Source organism: Pelmatolapia mariae, linkage group LG8 (assembly GCF_036321145.2).
Source record: "Pelmatolapia mariae isolate MD_Pm_ZW linkage group LG8, Pm_UMD_F_2, whole genome shotgun sequence".
Lineage (NCBI taxonomy): Eukaryota > Metazoa > Chordata > Actinopteri > Cichliformes > Cichlidae > Pelmatolapia > Pelmatolapia mariae.
Window position 1 is genome coordinate 2,449,828 of NC_086234.1, and position 19,908 is coordinate 2,469,735.

The following is a 19,908-nucleotide window of genomic DNA, read 5'->3' on the forward strand; positions in this document are numbered from 1 at the left end:
ACCTGGTAGATCTCGTATTTGAAGCCCAGGATCTTGGCGAGGGCGTCCAGGACGTCGATGGAGAAGCCTTTATATCTCTTCGGCTGCCCGAGGATGTTCTCCGCCACCATGACAAAAGGATCCTCCTGCAGTGAGAAAGAGCGACTCAGCAGTGAAGAAAAGGGCCGAGTGATGCTGCGCGTTCAACAAACTGCAGCTCCGAGCAAAAACACGAGAAACAAAGAGAGCGAGATCAACTTTTGTCAGCCTTTAGGAGGAGAGCGCACAAACAGTGAAAACTCTCCAACTGAGTTTGACTAGCTGAAAGTTTCATTTCATGCATCTTAGAAATGGACCTAAAAAATGCAAAAATACCCCAAAGCTGAAGTTATACTCGGTGCATATACTTCACTGCACTGAAGAGAAAATCTGCTTTGCAAGCCCAGAGTGAATATTCACAACAGGGCGATGTGACGCTGCCTTTAATGTGCTGCTCTGTGGTTTTCTCATCACCTGCCTCTTCGTGCCAAAGCAACAAGACAACGTTTCTCTCTCTGTTCAAAGCTTTTCAGCCGTTCGGTCTCAGATATTAAACAGAATCATCTGGATTCATTTTGTTGTTTTTTAGGCTGCGTGCAGAGGACATGTTCACAGGTAGTATAACTGCACGTTTAGCAATGATGCTAATACGGGGCAGGTGACACAATCTACAGGTTATTCCCAGAAAGGCGTCGTCTCTTCATCTTCTGAATGACATGAACCGCCATATTTAATAATCAGGGACTGCGGGGGCTGTTCCCACAGGCCACCCTGAGAGGCTCGCTTTCACTCTGAGCAGAGCCTAAAACAACAGCGTGCTCAGGATAAAGAAGGTTCACAGAGGTACATGCTGTGTTTCTCCGTAGAGAAGCACGGGTGCCGAGTATTGTGGTTAAAGTGTTGTGTGAGCGCAGGTTTCTGGCAGCGTGAGACCTGAAGTGTTGCAGCTGCAGTGGATGAATGGCAGGGTAAAGGTATTAGTCTCGCTCGGTTAGACCTGCGTCTCCACGCCGCTGTGCCGGCACAAGAGGAAGTGCTGGAGGAAGTTGCTGCTGGTGTTTCTAATCACAGCGACCGGAGGAGCTGCTTAGACCGAGGTGCTGAAGGAGGAAGAAACACGAGCGAGCGGGGAGACTCGAAGCTGATTCAACAGGAAACCTAAAAACGTACAAAGCAGTTTTTCTATTGACAGAGCTTTCTGTGGATTCTCTGGGGTTTATTTTGTGCTGTTATTTTTGAGATATTCACAGTTGAACCGACGCTTAAAGGACTGAATTGAAAATGCTGTAATAATAACAAGTACAACAACTCTGGAGTGGATCTATCTATCGTAACGCAAGCAGCACGGATGTAAACACGGAGCTGCGATGCTTCACTGTTTATGCTGTTGATTTTCTCGCGATGCAGCGCCCGGCCCTCCTCTGGATCGCACGCTCTTGGAGCTGCAGGGAGCGTCAGTGAATGCTAACAAGAGATATTCAGCTACTGCAGATCTTTATCATGCACAAAGCATCTGAGCACCAAACCTCGGATTCCAACAAATCACTTATATCTCATCTGACCCAGGACACCAAACACTGCTGAAGGAAGGGACGTCTGAAATACCCTGATTACTCTGATTACCCCGATTACTCTGCTGTCACCGGGACCCTTAAACCTGCTTCTTTCTAATGATCACAAAGGACCACTCCTCTGCTTACAATAAGAAGACTATGAGGAAATGAAAAGTCTTGACCTTTGACCTCATGTTTTCTGATCAGCTTATGGTCTCAGTCACTGCTCTCCTTTCTTACAGGAAGATAGATCGACTGATTGTGTCCATGACAGCGTCCACTTACCAGTAACGTGACCACTTTGACCGTGACTCCCTGCATGCCGTTCTCTATCCGGCTCTCCTTCAGGCTGCCGTTCAGGCCGTGAACCGAGTCCCACGTGGCGAGCTGCGGGGCAACAGGAGACAGACTGTAAACAAACAATGTACAGTGGAGACATCAGCCACAGCACACTGAGATGCGATCGGTTCGTGTGTCCGCATGCGAGCAGCCCTCCTGGGGAACAAAGCGCGGTGGAAACATCATGCCGAGCCCCCGCCGATTAAGCAAACGCTGCCCAGCTCACAGGCTGCAATTTTACTATTTACTCCTCGGCCTCATCAGGTTTCAGAGGAGACGGAGACAATGAGGCCAAAAAATATATTAAATAAATCAAAATAAGAGCCTGCCAGAAAACCACTCCGGTGTGGCTTTATTCAGCACATTTTCAGCCACACACAAAACCAACCTGACCTAATTAGGTCCACAGCCCCCCCTAAAAACCTACCGCCAGCTCCAGCAGAGCTCTCAAAGGCCCAAACAGCCTCTCAGAGAGCATCACGAGTTCATCGAGCACACTCAGACCGTCACACATCACGTCTCACTTAAATGAAGTCCTCTTATAGATTCTTCCCTTTGAAGCTTAACAATGAAAATGAAGTGTGTTAATACAAGCATTCCATAATAGCTTCAATGTAATTCCTATGCCTGCATAAAGTAATCTAATTACAGCAACACCTTCTTTTGAGTAAATTTAAAAAATATAAATACTGCCAGATTCACTGACGGGTCACAAACAGGCGACAAAGTCACAATTCAGATTTTATGAGAGATGAAAAACATTTATTATTTCATGATTTCATGAAAAATCAGTCGATAAAGACACTCCTCGCTCACAGGTGCAAACTCACCTGTCCATCCAGGAAGCACCTGAACACAACTCAGAGCCACAGCAAAGAGTGAGAGGTTCACATTAGTAATCACTGAGCACAGTCTGAGGAGGAGGCGCCATCATTTTAAAAACTTTAACAAAAACCAAACAGGTCAGACAGTTACTGGTTTTTCTTTTGGTCAAATCAAAATAAATACATGAATTAATTAATAAGACAAAAGTCTATGTTGTATTTTATTGGCATAATTACCAATCAGTTAGTCAGTGAGAGACGAGCCGGGCACAAAGTATTCATATCTGTACAAATACTGTAAAAGTCCTGCTGTTTGCACTTCCTTACTTATCAAACACAAGTTTGAAATCAAGTCTTTAATAAGAGCTTCAGATTAAGGTCTGCTCAAAGCCCCGAGGAAAGAATGCAAGCTAACTGCAACACCGACCTCCAGAGACCTTGCTGACTGTCCTCCATGTTTGCACACGTATGAGTGTAGTGTCACATGTTTCATTGTCAGAATCTGGAGACTCACAGAAAGTGAGATTACCTTCTCGCACTTTCTACTTGAAAAAAATAGATGCATCCTGACATTTTCTGCCTTAAAATTTGCAAAACTAAAATTACACTTTTTAAGTTCATCTTATTCTCCTTTAAGCTTCACGTTTGAAGTAAAGACTCAGGCAACTTCAAGCTGAGCGCCCACCTTCATCTCTGAGCTTCAGACCAGACTGTAAGTAGTTACTGTCAGCAAAAGATATTTGACTTTATCACAGTTCATGTGTGACTATCACAAACAGATTGCTTATTACCAAAGCAAGTATGTTAAACGCGTTGAGATGAGAAGGTCACTGAAACTGTATTTCCTCCTGTTAGGTGTGACTGCAGTATTATGTGCGTCTCTAGAGTTTAACCTTAAAAATCTGATTTTTCATTCCATGTTAAATCTGATTCTCTGACAGAAACATCTCTGTGAAGGACTCGCTCTGACTTCTGGGGACAGATTTTCAGAGCAGACCGAGGATCGATAACCTCCCTCAGTCAGAGCAGGCGGCATTTTTCACTTTGATTTTTAGCTCTTTGCTTAAAATAAATGTTTGCCATTAGAGCCTCTCCATCCATTTAGCTCTCTGCGTTCATCCGTGCCTTTTTCAGTTGTTTCAGTCACCATGGAAACACACATACACAAACAGACAAAAGCAGCGTGTGTTGTCCTTCCTGTGCAGGGAGTCGGTGTGTGGGTTTCTGTTTGTTATTGAAGTAAGACACACACACGCACACACGCATGCACACACACACAGATTTATCGATCAGGTGGGATGGTGGAGGCTGAAGGTTTGACTCTCTTCCACATCACTTTGCACACGCTCAGTTTTGCTTCTTGTGAAGGAAACAGAGCTTCATTGCAGCTCCGTGATGAGTGCACGCTCATTGTGTTGCACAATTACACAAATCAGTTCACGAGCAGCTTCATGCATGATTATAATAAACGAGGAAAGAAATCTATAGAAGGAAAAAACAGGTCACTGCTTAGAAACCGGAGCGATGAGCCGTGCAGTGTCTAATATTAGACGGTGGTTAACGTTAGCATGCTCGCTAACCTCTGACAGGACGTTTTAATTAGCGTTGTTGAGCTAAACACGCGGCGTGGTTTGTCGTGTGTGGAGCTGTAAACATCCAGCCGGGGTCGCACGGTGACACGCTGCCAACACGACACGAACGCCTGCAACCAACCGCTTAATGATGGTGCTGCAGTCACATGTAACCGCCAAAGCGCACAAGCAGCTGAAAGCTGCACGACTGAATCTTCTGTATTCAGCATTCACTTTGGACACAGTTTGTTAAAGCATTACTGAAAGACTGGAAGTTAAAAATGTTTTTGTATTTGAACTGCAATAAAACAGCAATGAGACAAAGTCAGTCTGCTATCAGTCTGCAACTGAATGAGTCAACCTGGCAGTCATCTGTTTGGAATACAGGTATTACATCCAGCATCCAGCCAGAACCTCACAGATCTGAACCAGAAGTTTAAAAATCTGCAAATAGTGACGTAAAAGCTGCAGGACAGCAGTTTAACTAGATAATGACTCAGAATACAACCAGCTGAGCCCTCCACTGCAAAGAGACGTGATCCATATGTAAACTGAGCGGGATTTTATGCCACGTCTTAACCACAAACCTTTTTCCACACCCAGTGACGTGACCTGCGGCGTAACTTTGCTCACACTTACAGAAATGTAACAACACGTCAGGTCAATGCGGCCCAAAACTGTTGTGATTGGTCTGTTTGGTACCGCTGAGTTCTCATATGCATTTCTGGCTGCTTTTATTGCAATAATTTTTTAATTTATCAATAAAAATCATCAGAAGTAATAATCCTCATATCAATGAGGACTCACCACTGTAATCAAAGTCCAGGGAATGAAACTATTGGAATGAATTAAATTTTTTCTGTCGTGATTGGCGTTGCAAAACACCGAGACGCGATCACACAGTAATTAACACAACTTACTTACACTTACGTAAGTTACATGGTAGGCTGTACAAAGATTCACCGAAGTCTAAATCAGGCCCGACTGACTGCAACACGTTGGCGATCAGTCTGAGAGTGACTGCCCAACCCTGATGGTTGGAGACAGGTTGCCTCTTACCAGGTGACCAGAACATAAAATAGTCATCGCTGACTTCCTGTTGCAAGTGTTTGCCTTCATTCTGACCAAAAAACTGACTTCTTAGATGTTGTGTTACAGTTAGCCTACAGCTAAGCCAGACTGAACCACAGCCATGCCGAACTTTCTCTTTGTTTGGCTCCAGCCTCAAGTGGACATTAGTGGAACTGCAGTTCTGGTTTCTTCTCAGGCCTTGGAAAAATCCAGCTTTTGATGGTTGGATTTAGCTTTGCACACCAAAAACTGATAAGTGGTACCAGGCGTCAGACACAGCTGGTGTTTATAGTTTAAACAGAGAATGAGGACAGAAATGAGGAAGGAGTCTGTCTAATAATCTGTGTCACACAACATCACGTTAGTCTCAAAGGGCTTCACAGCCTGTACGATCCCCACTCTGTGCTCACGCCCTGCAAACAAACACGATGTCTACACGAGTTCAGGATGAGACGAACAGAACGAGCGAGGCGCCGAGCGAGGCGAGGCTGATGGGGAAGCGGAGAGAACGAGGCTAAATGGAGATGAGAGGAAGGAGGCGGAGAAGGAAGGAAGGAGGGAGCACTTGTTTAATAATCATGGAGCTATTCTGAGCAGCGATGTCCTTTAGATGATCTCAAACCCTCGTTTTTCTTTATGTGTGTGACACAGTGGGGTGGTCTTCATTAACTCACAGACACATAAATAATCTCCACAGTTTGAAGCACCAGCTCCGCTTCAAGTCTTTTCTTATTTGAACTGTTGGACCATCGCAGCGGGCGCTGAAATTGACCAGAAAAGAAGAAGAAGAAGAAGAATATGACCCCCCCCCCCCAGCAGCGATGAAGTGCTTTTTGTTCCCTCTGGATCGTCAGTGACAGTAAGACACAGCAGAGCTGGTGGGACGTCTGTTGCCTGCAGGGCAGAATGGGACATCGCCGTCCCTGTCGCATTATTAAGTGTGTTTGCAGCACAAACTCGTGTACAGATTAGGCGGCTGTGGTTGAAATAAGTCCACGATTCATGTTTGGTGGTTCTTTTAATGTCCTACAAATGCAATACTTTAGGCTTTGCAGGCTCTTAAATGGCATTAAATGTTAATGCTACAATGGAAAGTGTGATTTTCTTTTAAAGGCAGTGTCATGTAGCCTGCACGCATTTTATAATCCTTCATTTAACTTTTTTCCTTGTCCCGCTTCGCTTGAGTAAACACATAGCCAACACACAATTATATTTAATGCCTCGCAAATCAAAACTGATATGAAGACATGCACCAGAAGTTTAAAGAAAAAGCAGAGTGAGGATGATTTCCCCTGGAAGCTAAACACGCACAGCTGTGGTCTCTGCTGGGATTTGGGTTTGGAGAAAGTGCATCACGTGCTGTAAATCAAAGGGAAGTCGGGTGTGAAAGGGAAGACATGATTGGATAGAAGAGAAGGCTCCACAGCAACGGTTAGAGCGCGAGATGCCACATCATCAAGGGAGGAGTGGCATGCTGGGAAAACTGAAGGGTCTAGGACTTGAGATGGCAGATGGCTTTATAAGCTGCTGTGTCTCCCTCAATAGGTCAGCTAACTGAGCCAATGGAAGCTAACAACACGGGAAGAAACAAATATTGGTTACATAGTTACAAAAGCTAGTTTCAAACTTTCAGACAGGAGCGCGACGTCTATGTGAGGATTTAACGCAGCAGTTCATTTAGTGATAGACTGATGTGGGAGAGCAGGCACAGCAACACAACCCAAGCATCTCATTACAGCCCTGCTGTAGTTCTGGGACCGGCTCACTCCCCGGCAGCACTGGTCTCTGTAAACAGGGCACTGCAGCACACCATTGTTCAGGACTGACACAAAGCTGCTGCCAAATGCTAATGTGATAGATGGCCTGCAGGACGGAGAACAAGCCTGAGCCACACAGCCCGAAGGAGAAGGATCCTACTTTTTATTCTGAGCTCGAGATCGCTGTGGAAATGTTAACTGCTGCTGGGAGATCAAAAGAGACAAAACACTTTATGCTAATCAGTGCTGTGAAGGAGCTATGTTTGAGTAAGAGGCAACAGTGACGGGAAACCAAGCATGAACGACAGCAGCTGTAACAGTGATACAGTCTTGGCTGAAGGGGGGTTGCCAAGTGGTTTGCAGAGGCTGCAGTAACTGTATGGATGCCTAAACAGCTCAAATGGCTTAAGTAGCATGATCTATAGTTAAGGTTTGTCAAAAGGCTACGTAGAAGGCTAATCAGTGAGCCATCAGTTAGCTGGCACCCAGGTCAGCTGATCTGCTGGGGTTCCTGGCTGAGGACGACTTTACGTCCCAGCAGAACAAATGCTGAAAAATGTTTCTTTTATCTGCTTTTAATTATCGATAGAAAAGAAAATGGTCTTTTTTCTGGCTATCAACACTTTTTACTGCACTTGAACAAAACTAAACTTTGAAGAAATAACGAAGGCAGTTTGTTCTGCACCAAAGAGGCCCAGCTGCACATCACCGTGAACAGACCACCTATAATTCCTGACAATTATTAGATTATTAATAGCAGAAATAGATTTTCCAAAATGCCAGACAGTCCCAGGCGAACGGCCTGTCTTTCTAACTGCAGCTCGTTCTGCTGACTTACGGCAGCCACGTTGCTCTGTGCTGTGAGGGGAGTCGGTAATGAGAGCACGAGGACACAACAAAAAAATGAGGCGTGCTCCGAGAATGTGCCGAGGGACGTTTGGTGTTTCAGAACAGCTTCAGCACAGAGCACAACCATATCTGACGCTTCTTTTTATTCAATTAATTCATATTTATGTCCCCTGGATTTCTTGAAAACACTCTTAAAGTAAACTGATGATTCAAACTAATATCCACAAACCTAGCTGCACTGTGTGCAGAGTACAGGGATTATATACTGTAAGGATGGACTCAAGCATTACTAACGGACCTGATGTTATTTATCTTTCTGCAATGACAATAAAACAAACGAGTTGGTAAAGGTTACATTAAATGTCGACACACACAAATAGAGAGCAATGCTGCCGAGCATAAACCTTTTAAGGTGTTAAACTCACAGCATAGCTCACACTTTGTGTGCTTTTCTACCATTTGTACATCTGCTAACACTTGGCTAAAGACACATTCCCCCCCATCATCCCTCCATATATCTGACAAACACCAACAATCTCAGTCTAAAAGGCCCAGACCTCGGCTTTTCAGGAAGGTGGCGCCACCCACTGGTTTGTGACATCCAGGCCTCAAAGTGTAACAACGTTACGGTATTACGAGCCAAAGAATTAGGCTAATCAGCTAATGCCAAATGGTTTAAGCAGGGATTATACGTTCTGTGGAAACGTACCCAAGCACACCCTAACCCGGTGACGTACATTTTGTCATGGATGTGATGCACGTGCCCTGGTGGCCACAGCAGAGTATAAGCTCGGCTTTAGATGCGAAGCTACACCCGTGAATCAAATAAATGGAGAATTTCACTGAGCAAAACTGGAGGTCAGACTTCCTGGACGGTCCTTTCGCACCATTAAGCGCACAGCAGATGTATTATTTGTCCAATAATTGCATTAAAACTGCTGTAAAAAGCTCCGGCAGCACCAAAGAGGTCTTTTAAGGTTCATCCACTCACTGTATTGCCCACATACACAGCAGTAAAAAAGAGGGGACTTGCATTAAAACTGCTTGATTTTGACCGAGCATGAAGTGATGAACTGGCTGCTTTTCATTCAGCTGCAGTGTCTGCAGCCTTTCATGCCTCCTGCCATGGAATGATTAGGTTGTGAAACTCGACCTTCATCTAATTCTTCAAAACTCTGAATGTGAACATGTTTCCAAAGGAAACTTCATTACGAGGCTTTCATTCTTCTTTTTTTTATATCCCCGGTTGTCAGTGTAGTGAACCGACCTCAGCAGTAATTCGGTGATTACATAATGGACGTATGAATCTTCACCAGGTGCAGCTTTACCACATATTATTTTATTTCCACCTACTCTGCTCATGATGGCCTTTAAATAACGATAAATGTGAGCAATGGGGATCTTTGGGAGGTGAAGCTGGGTCTTGGATGGATAATAGACATCTGGGGAAATTAGAGGCCAGGTCAACATTTTCTCTGTCGTTGTGCTACTTGAGCCATCCCTAAGCAGTTTCTCTGCATTGTCCAGGGGGTTTCACCACCACGAGGAGGCATATTCTCGGTCTTCAATCATGTTTACCCGGGCGTCCAAGTAACATGCACATGGAGACGAGGCCACAAGCTGCACACTGCCACTGATGGGCCGAACGCTAAATAATGAGAAAAAGGCTCCTATAGCTGCGTCATTGTTCTGCAGTGGTTGGATTCTGCTGGCAAGCCGGTGTTTGGACTCGACTCGGTGACTTTTAGTTAGCTTTTCAGTCTCTAGAGAGGAGGTTTCAATTTAAAACAGACTATCTGATGAAGTGAGGCTTAAATCAAATCCCTGTCAATTCAGGAATCCTCAGAAACACTCCACACAGTGTTCACTTCACATCCGCTTTCTGTCTTAACGTCGTGCTCTCCTCCCCGTGGAGGTCAACGTGGCGGATAAATCTCTCCCTCACTCGCAGCGCCGGCGCTCATGCATTATTCCCGTCCTCTCGGCTTCTTTCCTTTTCCTCAAATGTCAGGCCTCTCCCCCCTCCTGTCATCCGAAAGGCTGCACTGGCTGTATTTCTGTAGCTCACTCCCCCGTGGACAGCAGAGTGAAATGCCAGCGTTTGCTACCATTTCTCACCCCCCACCCCCCCATTTTTTTTTTACTTCCACACCTTCACCTTCACCTCCTCCACATCCCTTTTCTGATTAAAGATTTAAATGGACTTTTATAGGGTGAGATTTACAGCTCTGGGCCTATCTTCCCTCGGCTGTCACTGCAGTTATATATGTCCCAGAGATCCCCCGTCAGTCACACCGTGTGGGCGGCTACTGTAACGTCTTCTTATTTCTGTAATTAAGTGTGGGCTCCTTGTTTGTTTATCTGCAGTAAATCATCTTTTTCCGTCTACCCAGCGGCACTTTGCCGAGCACGTACGGCCAGGATAATCAAAGGAGCCCTGCCTCTTCATTCAAGCCCATTAAGAACCGAACGACCTCTCTGATATCCAGAAAACGTGTCTGCGGTCATGTTTGTTACTGTTGCACGCACCACAGAAAAGCTTATCGGCTGGACTCTTTGTGCTCTGAACTTTCTGCACACAACGATTCAGCAAATATGGACAAAGATAAAGTGATCTCCAGTTAGTGAAGGAGGCCGACCGCTAGAGTAGCTGTGCTGTGTTCACTGTCTGTGCATGTGTTTGTCATCATGGTAAAAATTAGGCACGTGTTGATCCTGTCAGTCTGACGCTGACTAAAAAACGTGTCCTGTTTCATATAATTTTATGTGGATCTGTGCTCATTGCACCACTTTAACACCACCACGCTGGTTTTAGGCTCGAGGCACTGACACTGAACTGAAATTATCATCAATAAACTTCACTCTGAAAGTAAAGCACTTCAAGACAAAGCAACTATGATGTTCCACTAATGGGAGACAGTGTGCAGTAATAACCACGCAGCGTGCACACATGAAGTGCGAAGGCAAAGGCTGGATGAGGAGATTTTGCTGAAGTAAACAGATTTTCTCCAAGGACAGACAAACACAGTAAGGTCAGGTCCACACACACACACACGCATGCATGCATGCATGCTGAGCAGGATTTCTATTTCACACTCTTCACAGGAGACTCTCTGATGCATTTTACTGTTATAAAACCGCTTTGATGTTTCTAATCTACACAAAGTTACGCTCTCCGGGGCCTTTTCAAAGAAAACACAGTGATACGAATGGTAATTAGTGCACACGTGTGTGTATTTGCCAGCTTTTTATTTCTACCTTTTTTGTTCATCCAAAGGACGATTGGTGGGTGGCGGATAATTTGTGCTGCTGCAGGGACTCTGCAGAGCCGCGCTTCATATTCAACCTTGACTGGATTACGAACATTCGGAAAATCCCGTTTTCTGCCGTGTGAAGTCGTCTTAGCTGACTTCATCACAGAATACGTTATGTAGCTGATTTAAATAAATAATGGAGGCCATCAGAGAAACAGCTGAAGGTCCCACTGTGACCTCTGGTCCAAAGCAACTCAACAACTGCTAACGTCAAACTTTCCCCAATTCAACATTTTTCATCTGCTGAACTTTTCGTCCATTTTTTCCTAATTTTTCTGATCGAGTTCACCAAATGAAGCCAGACATGCAAAATAATAACAGCACAACCAGTTTTTATTCTCAGGGCATCAAACATAAGTTTCATAAATGCTCACAGTGTGTCCTTTGGCAATAGCGCCATAACACACCAGATTTATAATACTGAGATGACTCAGTATTGCCACAACACTTCCAAACTGTCACATATGGATGCTCGGATCTCTTGGTGTCATATTTAAATGGATTTCCAAATGTTACTGTTGTAACGGAGCATCATGTAACCCAAACCCAGCCGAGCAGTTTTTACAGCCAGCGAGAGTAAAGAGGGGAGCACAACTGATCACTGATTGGAAAACCAAGTTCCTACATGGGACAATGATGGGCATAGTGACACTAAGGAGACCGAGCAGGGACGGTAACTGAAGCGACAGAGACTGAGGGATTTCACAGATGTGAGTTATGCCTAAAACCTCCAGACTGGTAGCAGGACCGAGTGTTTTCTTAGCTGAAAGGGGAGTTTAACAGAATCCAACAGAGCGCTTTGGAGACTGGATCAAACACAGGCGGACTGGTTTTACACCTGAACATTAATTTAACTCCGACCCAGAATCAGGATTCAGGGATGGATGAATGGGGACGATTTTGAATACGTCGGTGATGTCGGCTTTTGACAGACATGCTGTGCAGCGAGCTAACTTAATCAGCCTGATGGCATTATTGACTGAGCGGCCATTGAGCAAGAACAGCTCAATGGGAATTATGGCAAGCAGAGAAGGAGCAGCTGGGCTTGTCTCACCCAAAGTTGTAAAGGGTAGTTGAGGGCTTAGAGAAGCTCGGAGCCCGACATGGCCGCAGGTGGAGCAGAGGCTTGTTGAAAATGAAGTGTAGAGGGTAAATTTGCTGGAGAAAGCTTTGTGATACCAACAGAGCACCCTCTGTACTGGATAAGCATCCAGGTCTCGCCTTCGCTCTCGATAAACTGTGCAAAAAATGTCAGTAAATGCCAAAGGCAACCGCAAACTCACTGCTGGACAAATGTCTGCACAGGGATGGATCAGATGATTGGAGAACAACTGCTAGGCTAACGTTGAGATCTTTACATTTACGTCAGTTTAATGTTGGAGACACTATGTGCACAGCTAGCTGACCCAAGCGAAGCAGGGATAGTGCAGTGGGGAAGTGGGAGATCTGGATGACAGAGTACACTGTGGTGAGGATGCGGAGGCTGGAGGTCCAGGGAGAACAGCCCCCTGAGTGAGAGTCAGAGATCTGAATCAGGTGCTATTTGTAATCTCAGGGGCTAACGGGGGAGGATCAACAGCATGAAGAGCTGGCACAAAGGCCTGGAGAGACTGTGCTACTGGACAGGCGAAGAGAACCTCCGCTGTATGGACCTCTTTACCTTTACTAATACTGGAGTCGGTTTCAGCAGACTTCCTGGTTCTTCTACATCTATCAGCGATGGTCTTTGATGGAGCAGCGAGAGCAGGAATGGAGGCTTGTTGAGAAAGTTTAACTAAGAGTACACTGGACCTCGTTAACCTAGCATGTTTCACAGGTGAGGAGTCAGATGACTTCCTGATCGTGGCTGGAGATGACAGCAGCATTGAGCATGTCGCTAGCAGAATGAGACATGGTTTAAAAGGCGAGCGAAGCACAAAAAATGCAGATATCATTGCCCGAAAGAGTCGGAGAGCCAAAATGGCAGAAGAGCGCTGAGATTTAAGGGATGCAGAACAGAATCTGATTGGCTCAAAGAAGGCAGGAAGGACAATAACTACACTAAAGCAATGATATCAGCACTGAGTTTGACTGCGTGAGAAATCGGTAGTCATGTAAAGAATAGAGCACGACCTCAAAAACACAACCATTGGTTAAAATCAGGTAACAGCAGCATGTTTCTCAGAGCGCACAATCTCACTTTCTTCTTCCTGCCTCTGAAATCGACCCGTGCAGCTTCAGCTGCCCACAAATAGAAGCAATGAGCTCATCCTCTCTTTGTGATGGTTGGTGGTGTCAGGAGACTCTGTGGGAGAGATTCTGTTTTTAAGCTCTCGTGCTAAAGATTTGTTGCAAAAGGTGAAAAATAGCACGTAGCTTGAAGATGGCGCTTTGCACGGGTAGAACGCAGATGACTTTAAACGTCTGCTTGAACAGAAAAGGAAGATACATGAAACACTTATCGAAGATAAAATAAGCACAAACAGTGCAGTGAAATGATGTGTATGTTTTTTACTTCCACCTGCTCTGCAGCTGATGCTGGGCTAACACTGCTAGCTGTTCCACATCGTTGCTAACACTGGTAACAGCATGTTTCTATAAGCTCTACATAAACCATGAAACCTTCTGTATGTGCTGCACTGAGGTCCAGTATTAGATAAAATAAATACAGATTTTTTTGAGCTGCAGATCACACAGCGACACCAGTGCAGTGCAGAATAAAAAATATGGAGCTGGAAGAAAGAATAGCTGCTGTTTTAGAGAATTATAAGTCTGATCTGACATTTTCTCGCTGCTTTCAGAAGTCTTCAGTATTCTTACCCTTAATCTAATTCATTTAGTCTAATTTTCAGTGCTTTTTTTGCATTTTGCAGGTCATTTCAACCTTTTGCGAACACAAAAATGTCATCGCTTTCAAAATGGACACATTTAGGCAGCTCGTCGGTCTCGGACTGCAGAATTGAAGCCTTTTGATTTCTGCCTGTATTTCTTTTCATCTTGTTATCACAAATGTGTCCGAGATGAATCATCGAGTGCTCCGCAGCGAGGCTTAACATTAGCTTTGTTTGCTCTGAGGATATCTTGATGAAGTAAGAGTTTATTTATCACATATAATCTGACAAAAGGCGTTTGTTTGACAAACGTAGATAAAGAGTAACAGAAGCTGGCTAACTGAGGGGATGGGCTTTATCCCGGGTCCCATCTGAAATCCAAACATTACATCTGCTTTTCATCATTCTGTTTCATTACAGCTTTTTCCTTTTCAGCCCTTCCATTATCAGCTCCCCTAATTTGGTGTCTCTCTATGGGATGTCCAAGATCTCGGCGGTCATTCATCACTGCCCACGCCTTTAATAGAAAAGAAAAAAGACTCCATCTTAGAGGCTTTGAAAAAATAGAAAATAAAAAGGGAGTGAAATATCTATCTTCTCGCTATGTATTATTCATAAAAATTAGGAAGCTTCGAGTTTTCAAAGGCACAAATTGTTGTTAACGACTCCAAATTACCTCAGGGATTAGAAATTAGTACCGTCTGAGGCTCATTTTCGTTCTCCGACATTTCTAATGGATTCATTTCAGAAGGGCCGGTAACAATGCGGTCCCCATTATGGACAAATGGGTGGGTAATTTCTATCCTCCACAAAATAACTGCAAACCTCTTTAGCGTTTCTGTGAGAGAGCAGAGGCAGAGAAGAGCAAACAACAACAAAGACACGACACAGAAAACAGGGAAATGATCAACAGGAAACATGTATATATGATCACGATTCATGCTTGAACACAACAGCATGTCACCCAGCCTTTGCTGGGTGACACAGACAATGAAATCATATCATGCTGAGGCTGGTGGGCATGAGTCTGAATCTCATTTAAAAACAGCTGCTTTATGCTGTTTGAAAAATTATAGAAACAAACATTTTTCTGGGTAAACTGTTGATTGAAACAATAATACAAAGAAAACAGACGAAACCCCAAAATCACATGACATCATATCAATAGTACGTCCTATGAGCAAGCACTTTGGTGGCGGTGGCAATGAAAAACCTCCGGCAGAAACAGGCTCAGGGAGGGGCGCGGCCATCTGCCCCGAATGGTTGGGGTGAGAGAAGGAAGACAGGATAAAGACATGCTGTGGGAGAGAGACAGAGATTAATAATAACTAACCATTGAATCCAGAGAGGTGTATAAAAACATAGTGACTAAAGAAGAAACACCCAGTGCATCATGGGAATCCCCCAGCAGCCTACACCTATTGCAGCACAACTAAGGGAGGATTCAGGGTCACCTGGTCCAGCCCTAACTATATGCTTTAGCAAAAAGGAAAGTTTGAAGCCTAATCTTAAAAGTAGAGATAGTGTCTGTCTCCTGAATCCAAACTGGAAGCTGGTTCCACAGAAGACTAAAGGCCAGGAGAGAAGCCAGTATAGGAGAAATATGCTCTCTGGATGACAGGATGTTTCTAATTTTAGAGATGTTGCCCAAATGGAAGAAAGCGGTCTTACATATTTGTTTAATATGTGCATTGAAGGACATGTCCTGGTCAAAAATGACTCCAAGGTTCCTCACAGTGTTACTGGAGGCCAAGGTAATGCCATCCAGAGTAAGAATCTGGTTAGATACCATATTTCTAAGATTTTCAGGGCCGAGTACAATAACCTCAGTTTGATCTGAATTAAGAAGCAGAAAGTTAGCGGCCATCCAGGTCGTGTGTGTTATCTGGCTTTGTGGACAGATAGAGCTGGGTGTCATCTGCATAGCAGTGAAAATGTATGCTATGTCTTCTAATGATGCTGCCTAAGGGAAGCATGTATAATGTAAACAGAACTGGACTCTCCATCTACGTGAACAAATTTGAGTCTGAAACAAATTAATGACGAAGCCGCTGGCGTGGCTCATTTATGCACACGGCTTCTTTGAGTGGGGGAGCTGAATGCACTGTGTGCAAACATGCAAGCATGTTTCTTCTGAGTTTCATATGTTTTTATATGTTTTAGAAAGTCTATACAGTGTTGGGGGAAGTCATTGTCGCTGATCGGCTTAATACTAAAACATGGTCTTTTTTTAGTAAAAAAGTAAGTAGTTTTGATGTTCATCACTTAGAAAGAATATTCTTTGTTGCCTGATTGTCACAGCTTGAAAGAACGAGTAAATAAAAACCAAAATTAACTCAGGTTAGAATAAGAGTTAGGGTGGTCACGGATGACCTCTCAGACTCTGAGTTCACTTAGAGTCAAACAAAGTGATCGGCACCTCTGGTTCTCTGTTAGTTCATTTATTAATGGCGTCTGGTGGCGCTGGGGTCGTCAGTGGGGGATAACTTTAAAATGATACAATGCATTAATTTAAACTGAAATGAAACTGCATCAAACGACATAAACGACATCGTTCAGCAGCACTAGTCTGCATGTGACAGTAAGAAACTGAACCAATTAACAGTCATTTAGTTGTAACTGAATAGTCCTTAACGCTCCTCGTTTTGCTCCACGACCCGTTAGAACTTCGGGCAGGGCCCCTGACGGTCCTCACACCCTACTTTGATAACCACTGCAGCTAAATTGGGCCCCTATTAGAAGCTGAAGAGGTTATCTGTCTGCTGTAGTAATCCCAGCGGCTGTCCAGTGTCTGATTAAAAACTGCGACTCGCAGACACTCCCTCCGAGGATTGTGGGCGAGAGCATAATGTCTTCCGACACACGTTCAGTCGCCGCTGCCCATCGAAGACGACGGAAAGAATACCAGCTTTTTTTTCCTCCCCCCGTCTTTCATGGGAGGGCGATTTACTGGCAACAAATTGCTGGGAAGACACATCAAAAGTCAATGAGATGAGAAAAGTGAGGACGGATAGATGGGATAACACGCGGGGGAGGTCTGAAGACGCCGAGTGCTGCGGCACAAGTTTGAGGGGAAAGAGGGAAATAACATTTCAATCTCTATCAGTCCTGATCTGGAGGAGGGAGAGGGGAGTGGTGCGTTTCATCTGCGGGGAAAATTTGCTTTGAGAAATGGCCCTGGGAGAGAGAGAGGAGAGGCATGGACAGCACAGAAAGATGGAGATGGAGATTGGGATAACACCAACACTGTGGGGGGAAAATGAATTGAGTGCGAGTCGCTCTTATCGCACCTCCAGCCAGGAAAAAAACATCTACCTGTACATTGGAAACTCCGGAAAACTTTCCTGTGTGTGATCAGCCTCATCTTTGTCCCCCCAAACACATTTAGACTGCCTAAAGAAATGAGATGTGAGATAAACAGCGCCGTCCTCTGTCTGCGCTTCCGGCTCGGTTAAATCCTCCTGAATCGGACAGATCAGACAAACGGGCGGGACAAGATTACTGAGACTGGGGAGGGACGGTCTCAATTTCAGCTTGTAATTAATTTTGTTTGCAAAACAGATGTCAGCTTCGTTCTGCTCTGACGTAAAAACAGGAACAACACGAACCGCCGGCACCAGCAGCCTCGCTGTTACCAGCCAGCCGAAAAGGGAATTCTGATGTTTCCATGTGTAAACAGACTGTAGTGAGCAGGATTTATGAAGCACATTTATCCTACAGTATCATCAATCCAGTCCTTTTTGGTCCCTGTTTGTAGAACTGTCGTGTTATATTTGTTTCAGTATCTGCTGCCCTCTAAATTTCTCTTGAAAAACACATTTTTAATGTTTTAATGACACTTTTTGCTTTTTAAAGCATCGGTATAGTCCCGATCAAACGTTTAAGATCACTTGAAAACTGGCACAAAAAACAATCCTATTTTGCATGGTTGGATCTTAACAAGGTTCCAAGTGGAGCTTCATCATGCAACAAGAAGAAATGGGAGTGAGACGAAGCATGTTTTTGAGCATGCAGTTGATTGAAAACAACACTGAAACAGGCAGTTTTAACAGACAGTAGATGTCTTTTGTGCGGCCGTCTTCACCACTTGGAGAAATATTCCCACTCGTGGAAACGCTTGCATCAAGCACACCACAACATACATACGCTCAACAATAACGGTGGAGCTGCTCATTACTGGGTTCATGTTTGGAACTTTGATTTCTGTTTTGGGGGGTTTACGAGGTTTTTTTGAGGCGTGGTCCTAAGCCTTTGATCAGCTGTAAAACAGCCTGTTTCAGTTGTTTTTAATAAACTGCATGCTAAAAACATGTTTTGTGTCACTCTCATTTCTTCTTGTTGCATGTTGAAGCTCGACGTGGAACCTTGTTTAGATCCAACCATGCAAAATATGATTTTGGGCCATTTTTCAAGTGGCCTTAAACTTTTGATCGGGACTGTTTATCACTTTACCCAAAACTGATTTCAGTTTGCTGGGTTAATGTTGTGTGTTGTGGAGGTTTTTTTGTTGCAGTGTTTGATGAAAAGCAGTAATTGATGCCATGGGAGGAGAACATGTTGGGTTAACATTACAGTAAGTTTTGATGGTTTGCCCAGTGAGTTGCTGGAATCACTTGTGCTTCACTGGAATCTAAACTAAATGGACTGCACTCGGAGAGCAAAATCCATTCACAGTTTCAGAGAAATGATCTTGGTGTGCACCGAAATCCAGTCCACAGAGCTTCAGAAATCCTGACCTATAAATTTTCCAAACTTTCTGGAAGGCAGAAAAGCTCCACTAACACTTTACTTTCCCTCCATCTCGGCTCTCAGCTCGGTGGAGGGAGGGTTTAGGAAATGTGTTTGGTGTGATGTTGCTTCTCCTGAAAATCTCAATCTGAATCTGTTTTAAACACGAACCACTAAACTCTGACATTTTTCTTATGCTTCAGTCACAGCAGGGAAAACAGACGGCAACAGGAATGAGTCAGTCTGTTGCTGCTCTGTGACTGAATGGGGTCAAGTTGGCAATTACATACAATTTGTTTGCTGTTAACTTGAATAAATCAGCAGCAATAATAAATCTGTTGCTTTCTACATAAACAGAAATTTAAAATAAAATTCAGAAACTAAATACTAAAGTATGTAAAAGGTGATGTATTAGCTGCAGGACGAGGATTTATCTACAAAATGACATGAAAGAGGTTGCTGTCCTATTTCTACTGGAGTGTGTCTTTTTAGACAATTTTCAATAAAACAGCTTGAGATGAAATCCAATTTTTAGGTTTTCCCACAGATTTATGTTGGTACATCACAGGACCATGAGCCACTTTACATCAGGCACAACCAACCACTTCTCGTGAACACCTGGAAGTTGCTGTTGTGGTTTAAAGGGACAGTTAATTGTCTCCCAATGTTGTTTAATGCATGTGACTAGACACCGGCCACATATGACAGCTGAGGTAAACAGCGGACTGACAGCTTACACTCACTGCAGACACACAGCTGATGGAGTTGTTGGTCTGACAGCAGCTATCGTAGCTAAGATTAAGCTCTTGAAATGAGAGAGGAAAAAATAGAACTCAGAGAATTCATTCTGCTGACATCTAGTGGTGAGACTTTACATGCTGTACCTTTAATTATTGTCTAGAAACACGCATCACAGCGAGACAAACTTAAGGCTATGTTTTTTTGTTTAGAAGCTGTATGAAGCCTGGAGTCAGTTTCTGTACTGTTTGATTAAAGGAAGTAAAATAGCTCCCAGAGACTGACTCTGCAGTCGTTGTAACTAATCAATACTTCAGGTAGAAGGTAGAAAGACAT

At 44.1% G+C, this 19,908-nt stretch overlaps 1 protein-coding gene across 2 annotated transcripts in view; it reads right to left on the reverse strand.

Annotated features, from left to right (window-relative positions):
* Positions 1-19,908, reverse strand: part of LOC134633038 (glutamate receptor ionotropic, delta-1-like) — a 592,754-nt gene that overhangs the window by 39,233 nt on the left and 533,613 nt on the right. For both annotated transcript variants that reach the window (XM_063481897.1, XM_063481896.1), the window contains exons 9-10: positions 1,857-1,958; positions 3-125 (exon numbers count right to left, since the gene is read on the reverse strand). In XM_063481897.1, the coding sequence (XP_063337967.1) occupies positions 3-125; positions 1,857-1,958 (225 nt within the window). The remainder of the gene's footprint in view (positions 1-2; positions 126-1,856; positions 1,959-19,908) is intronic.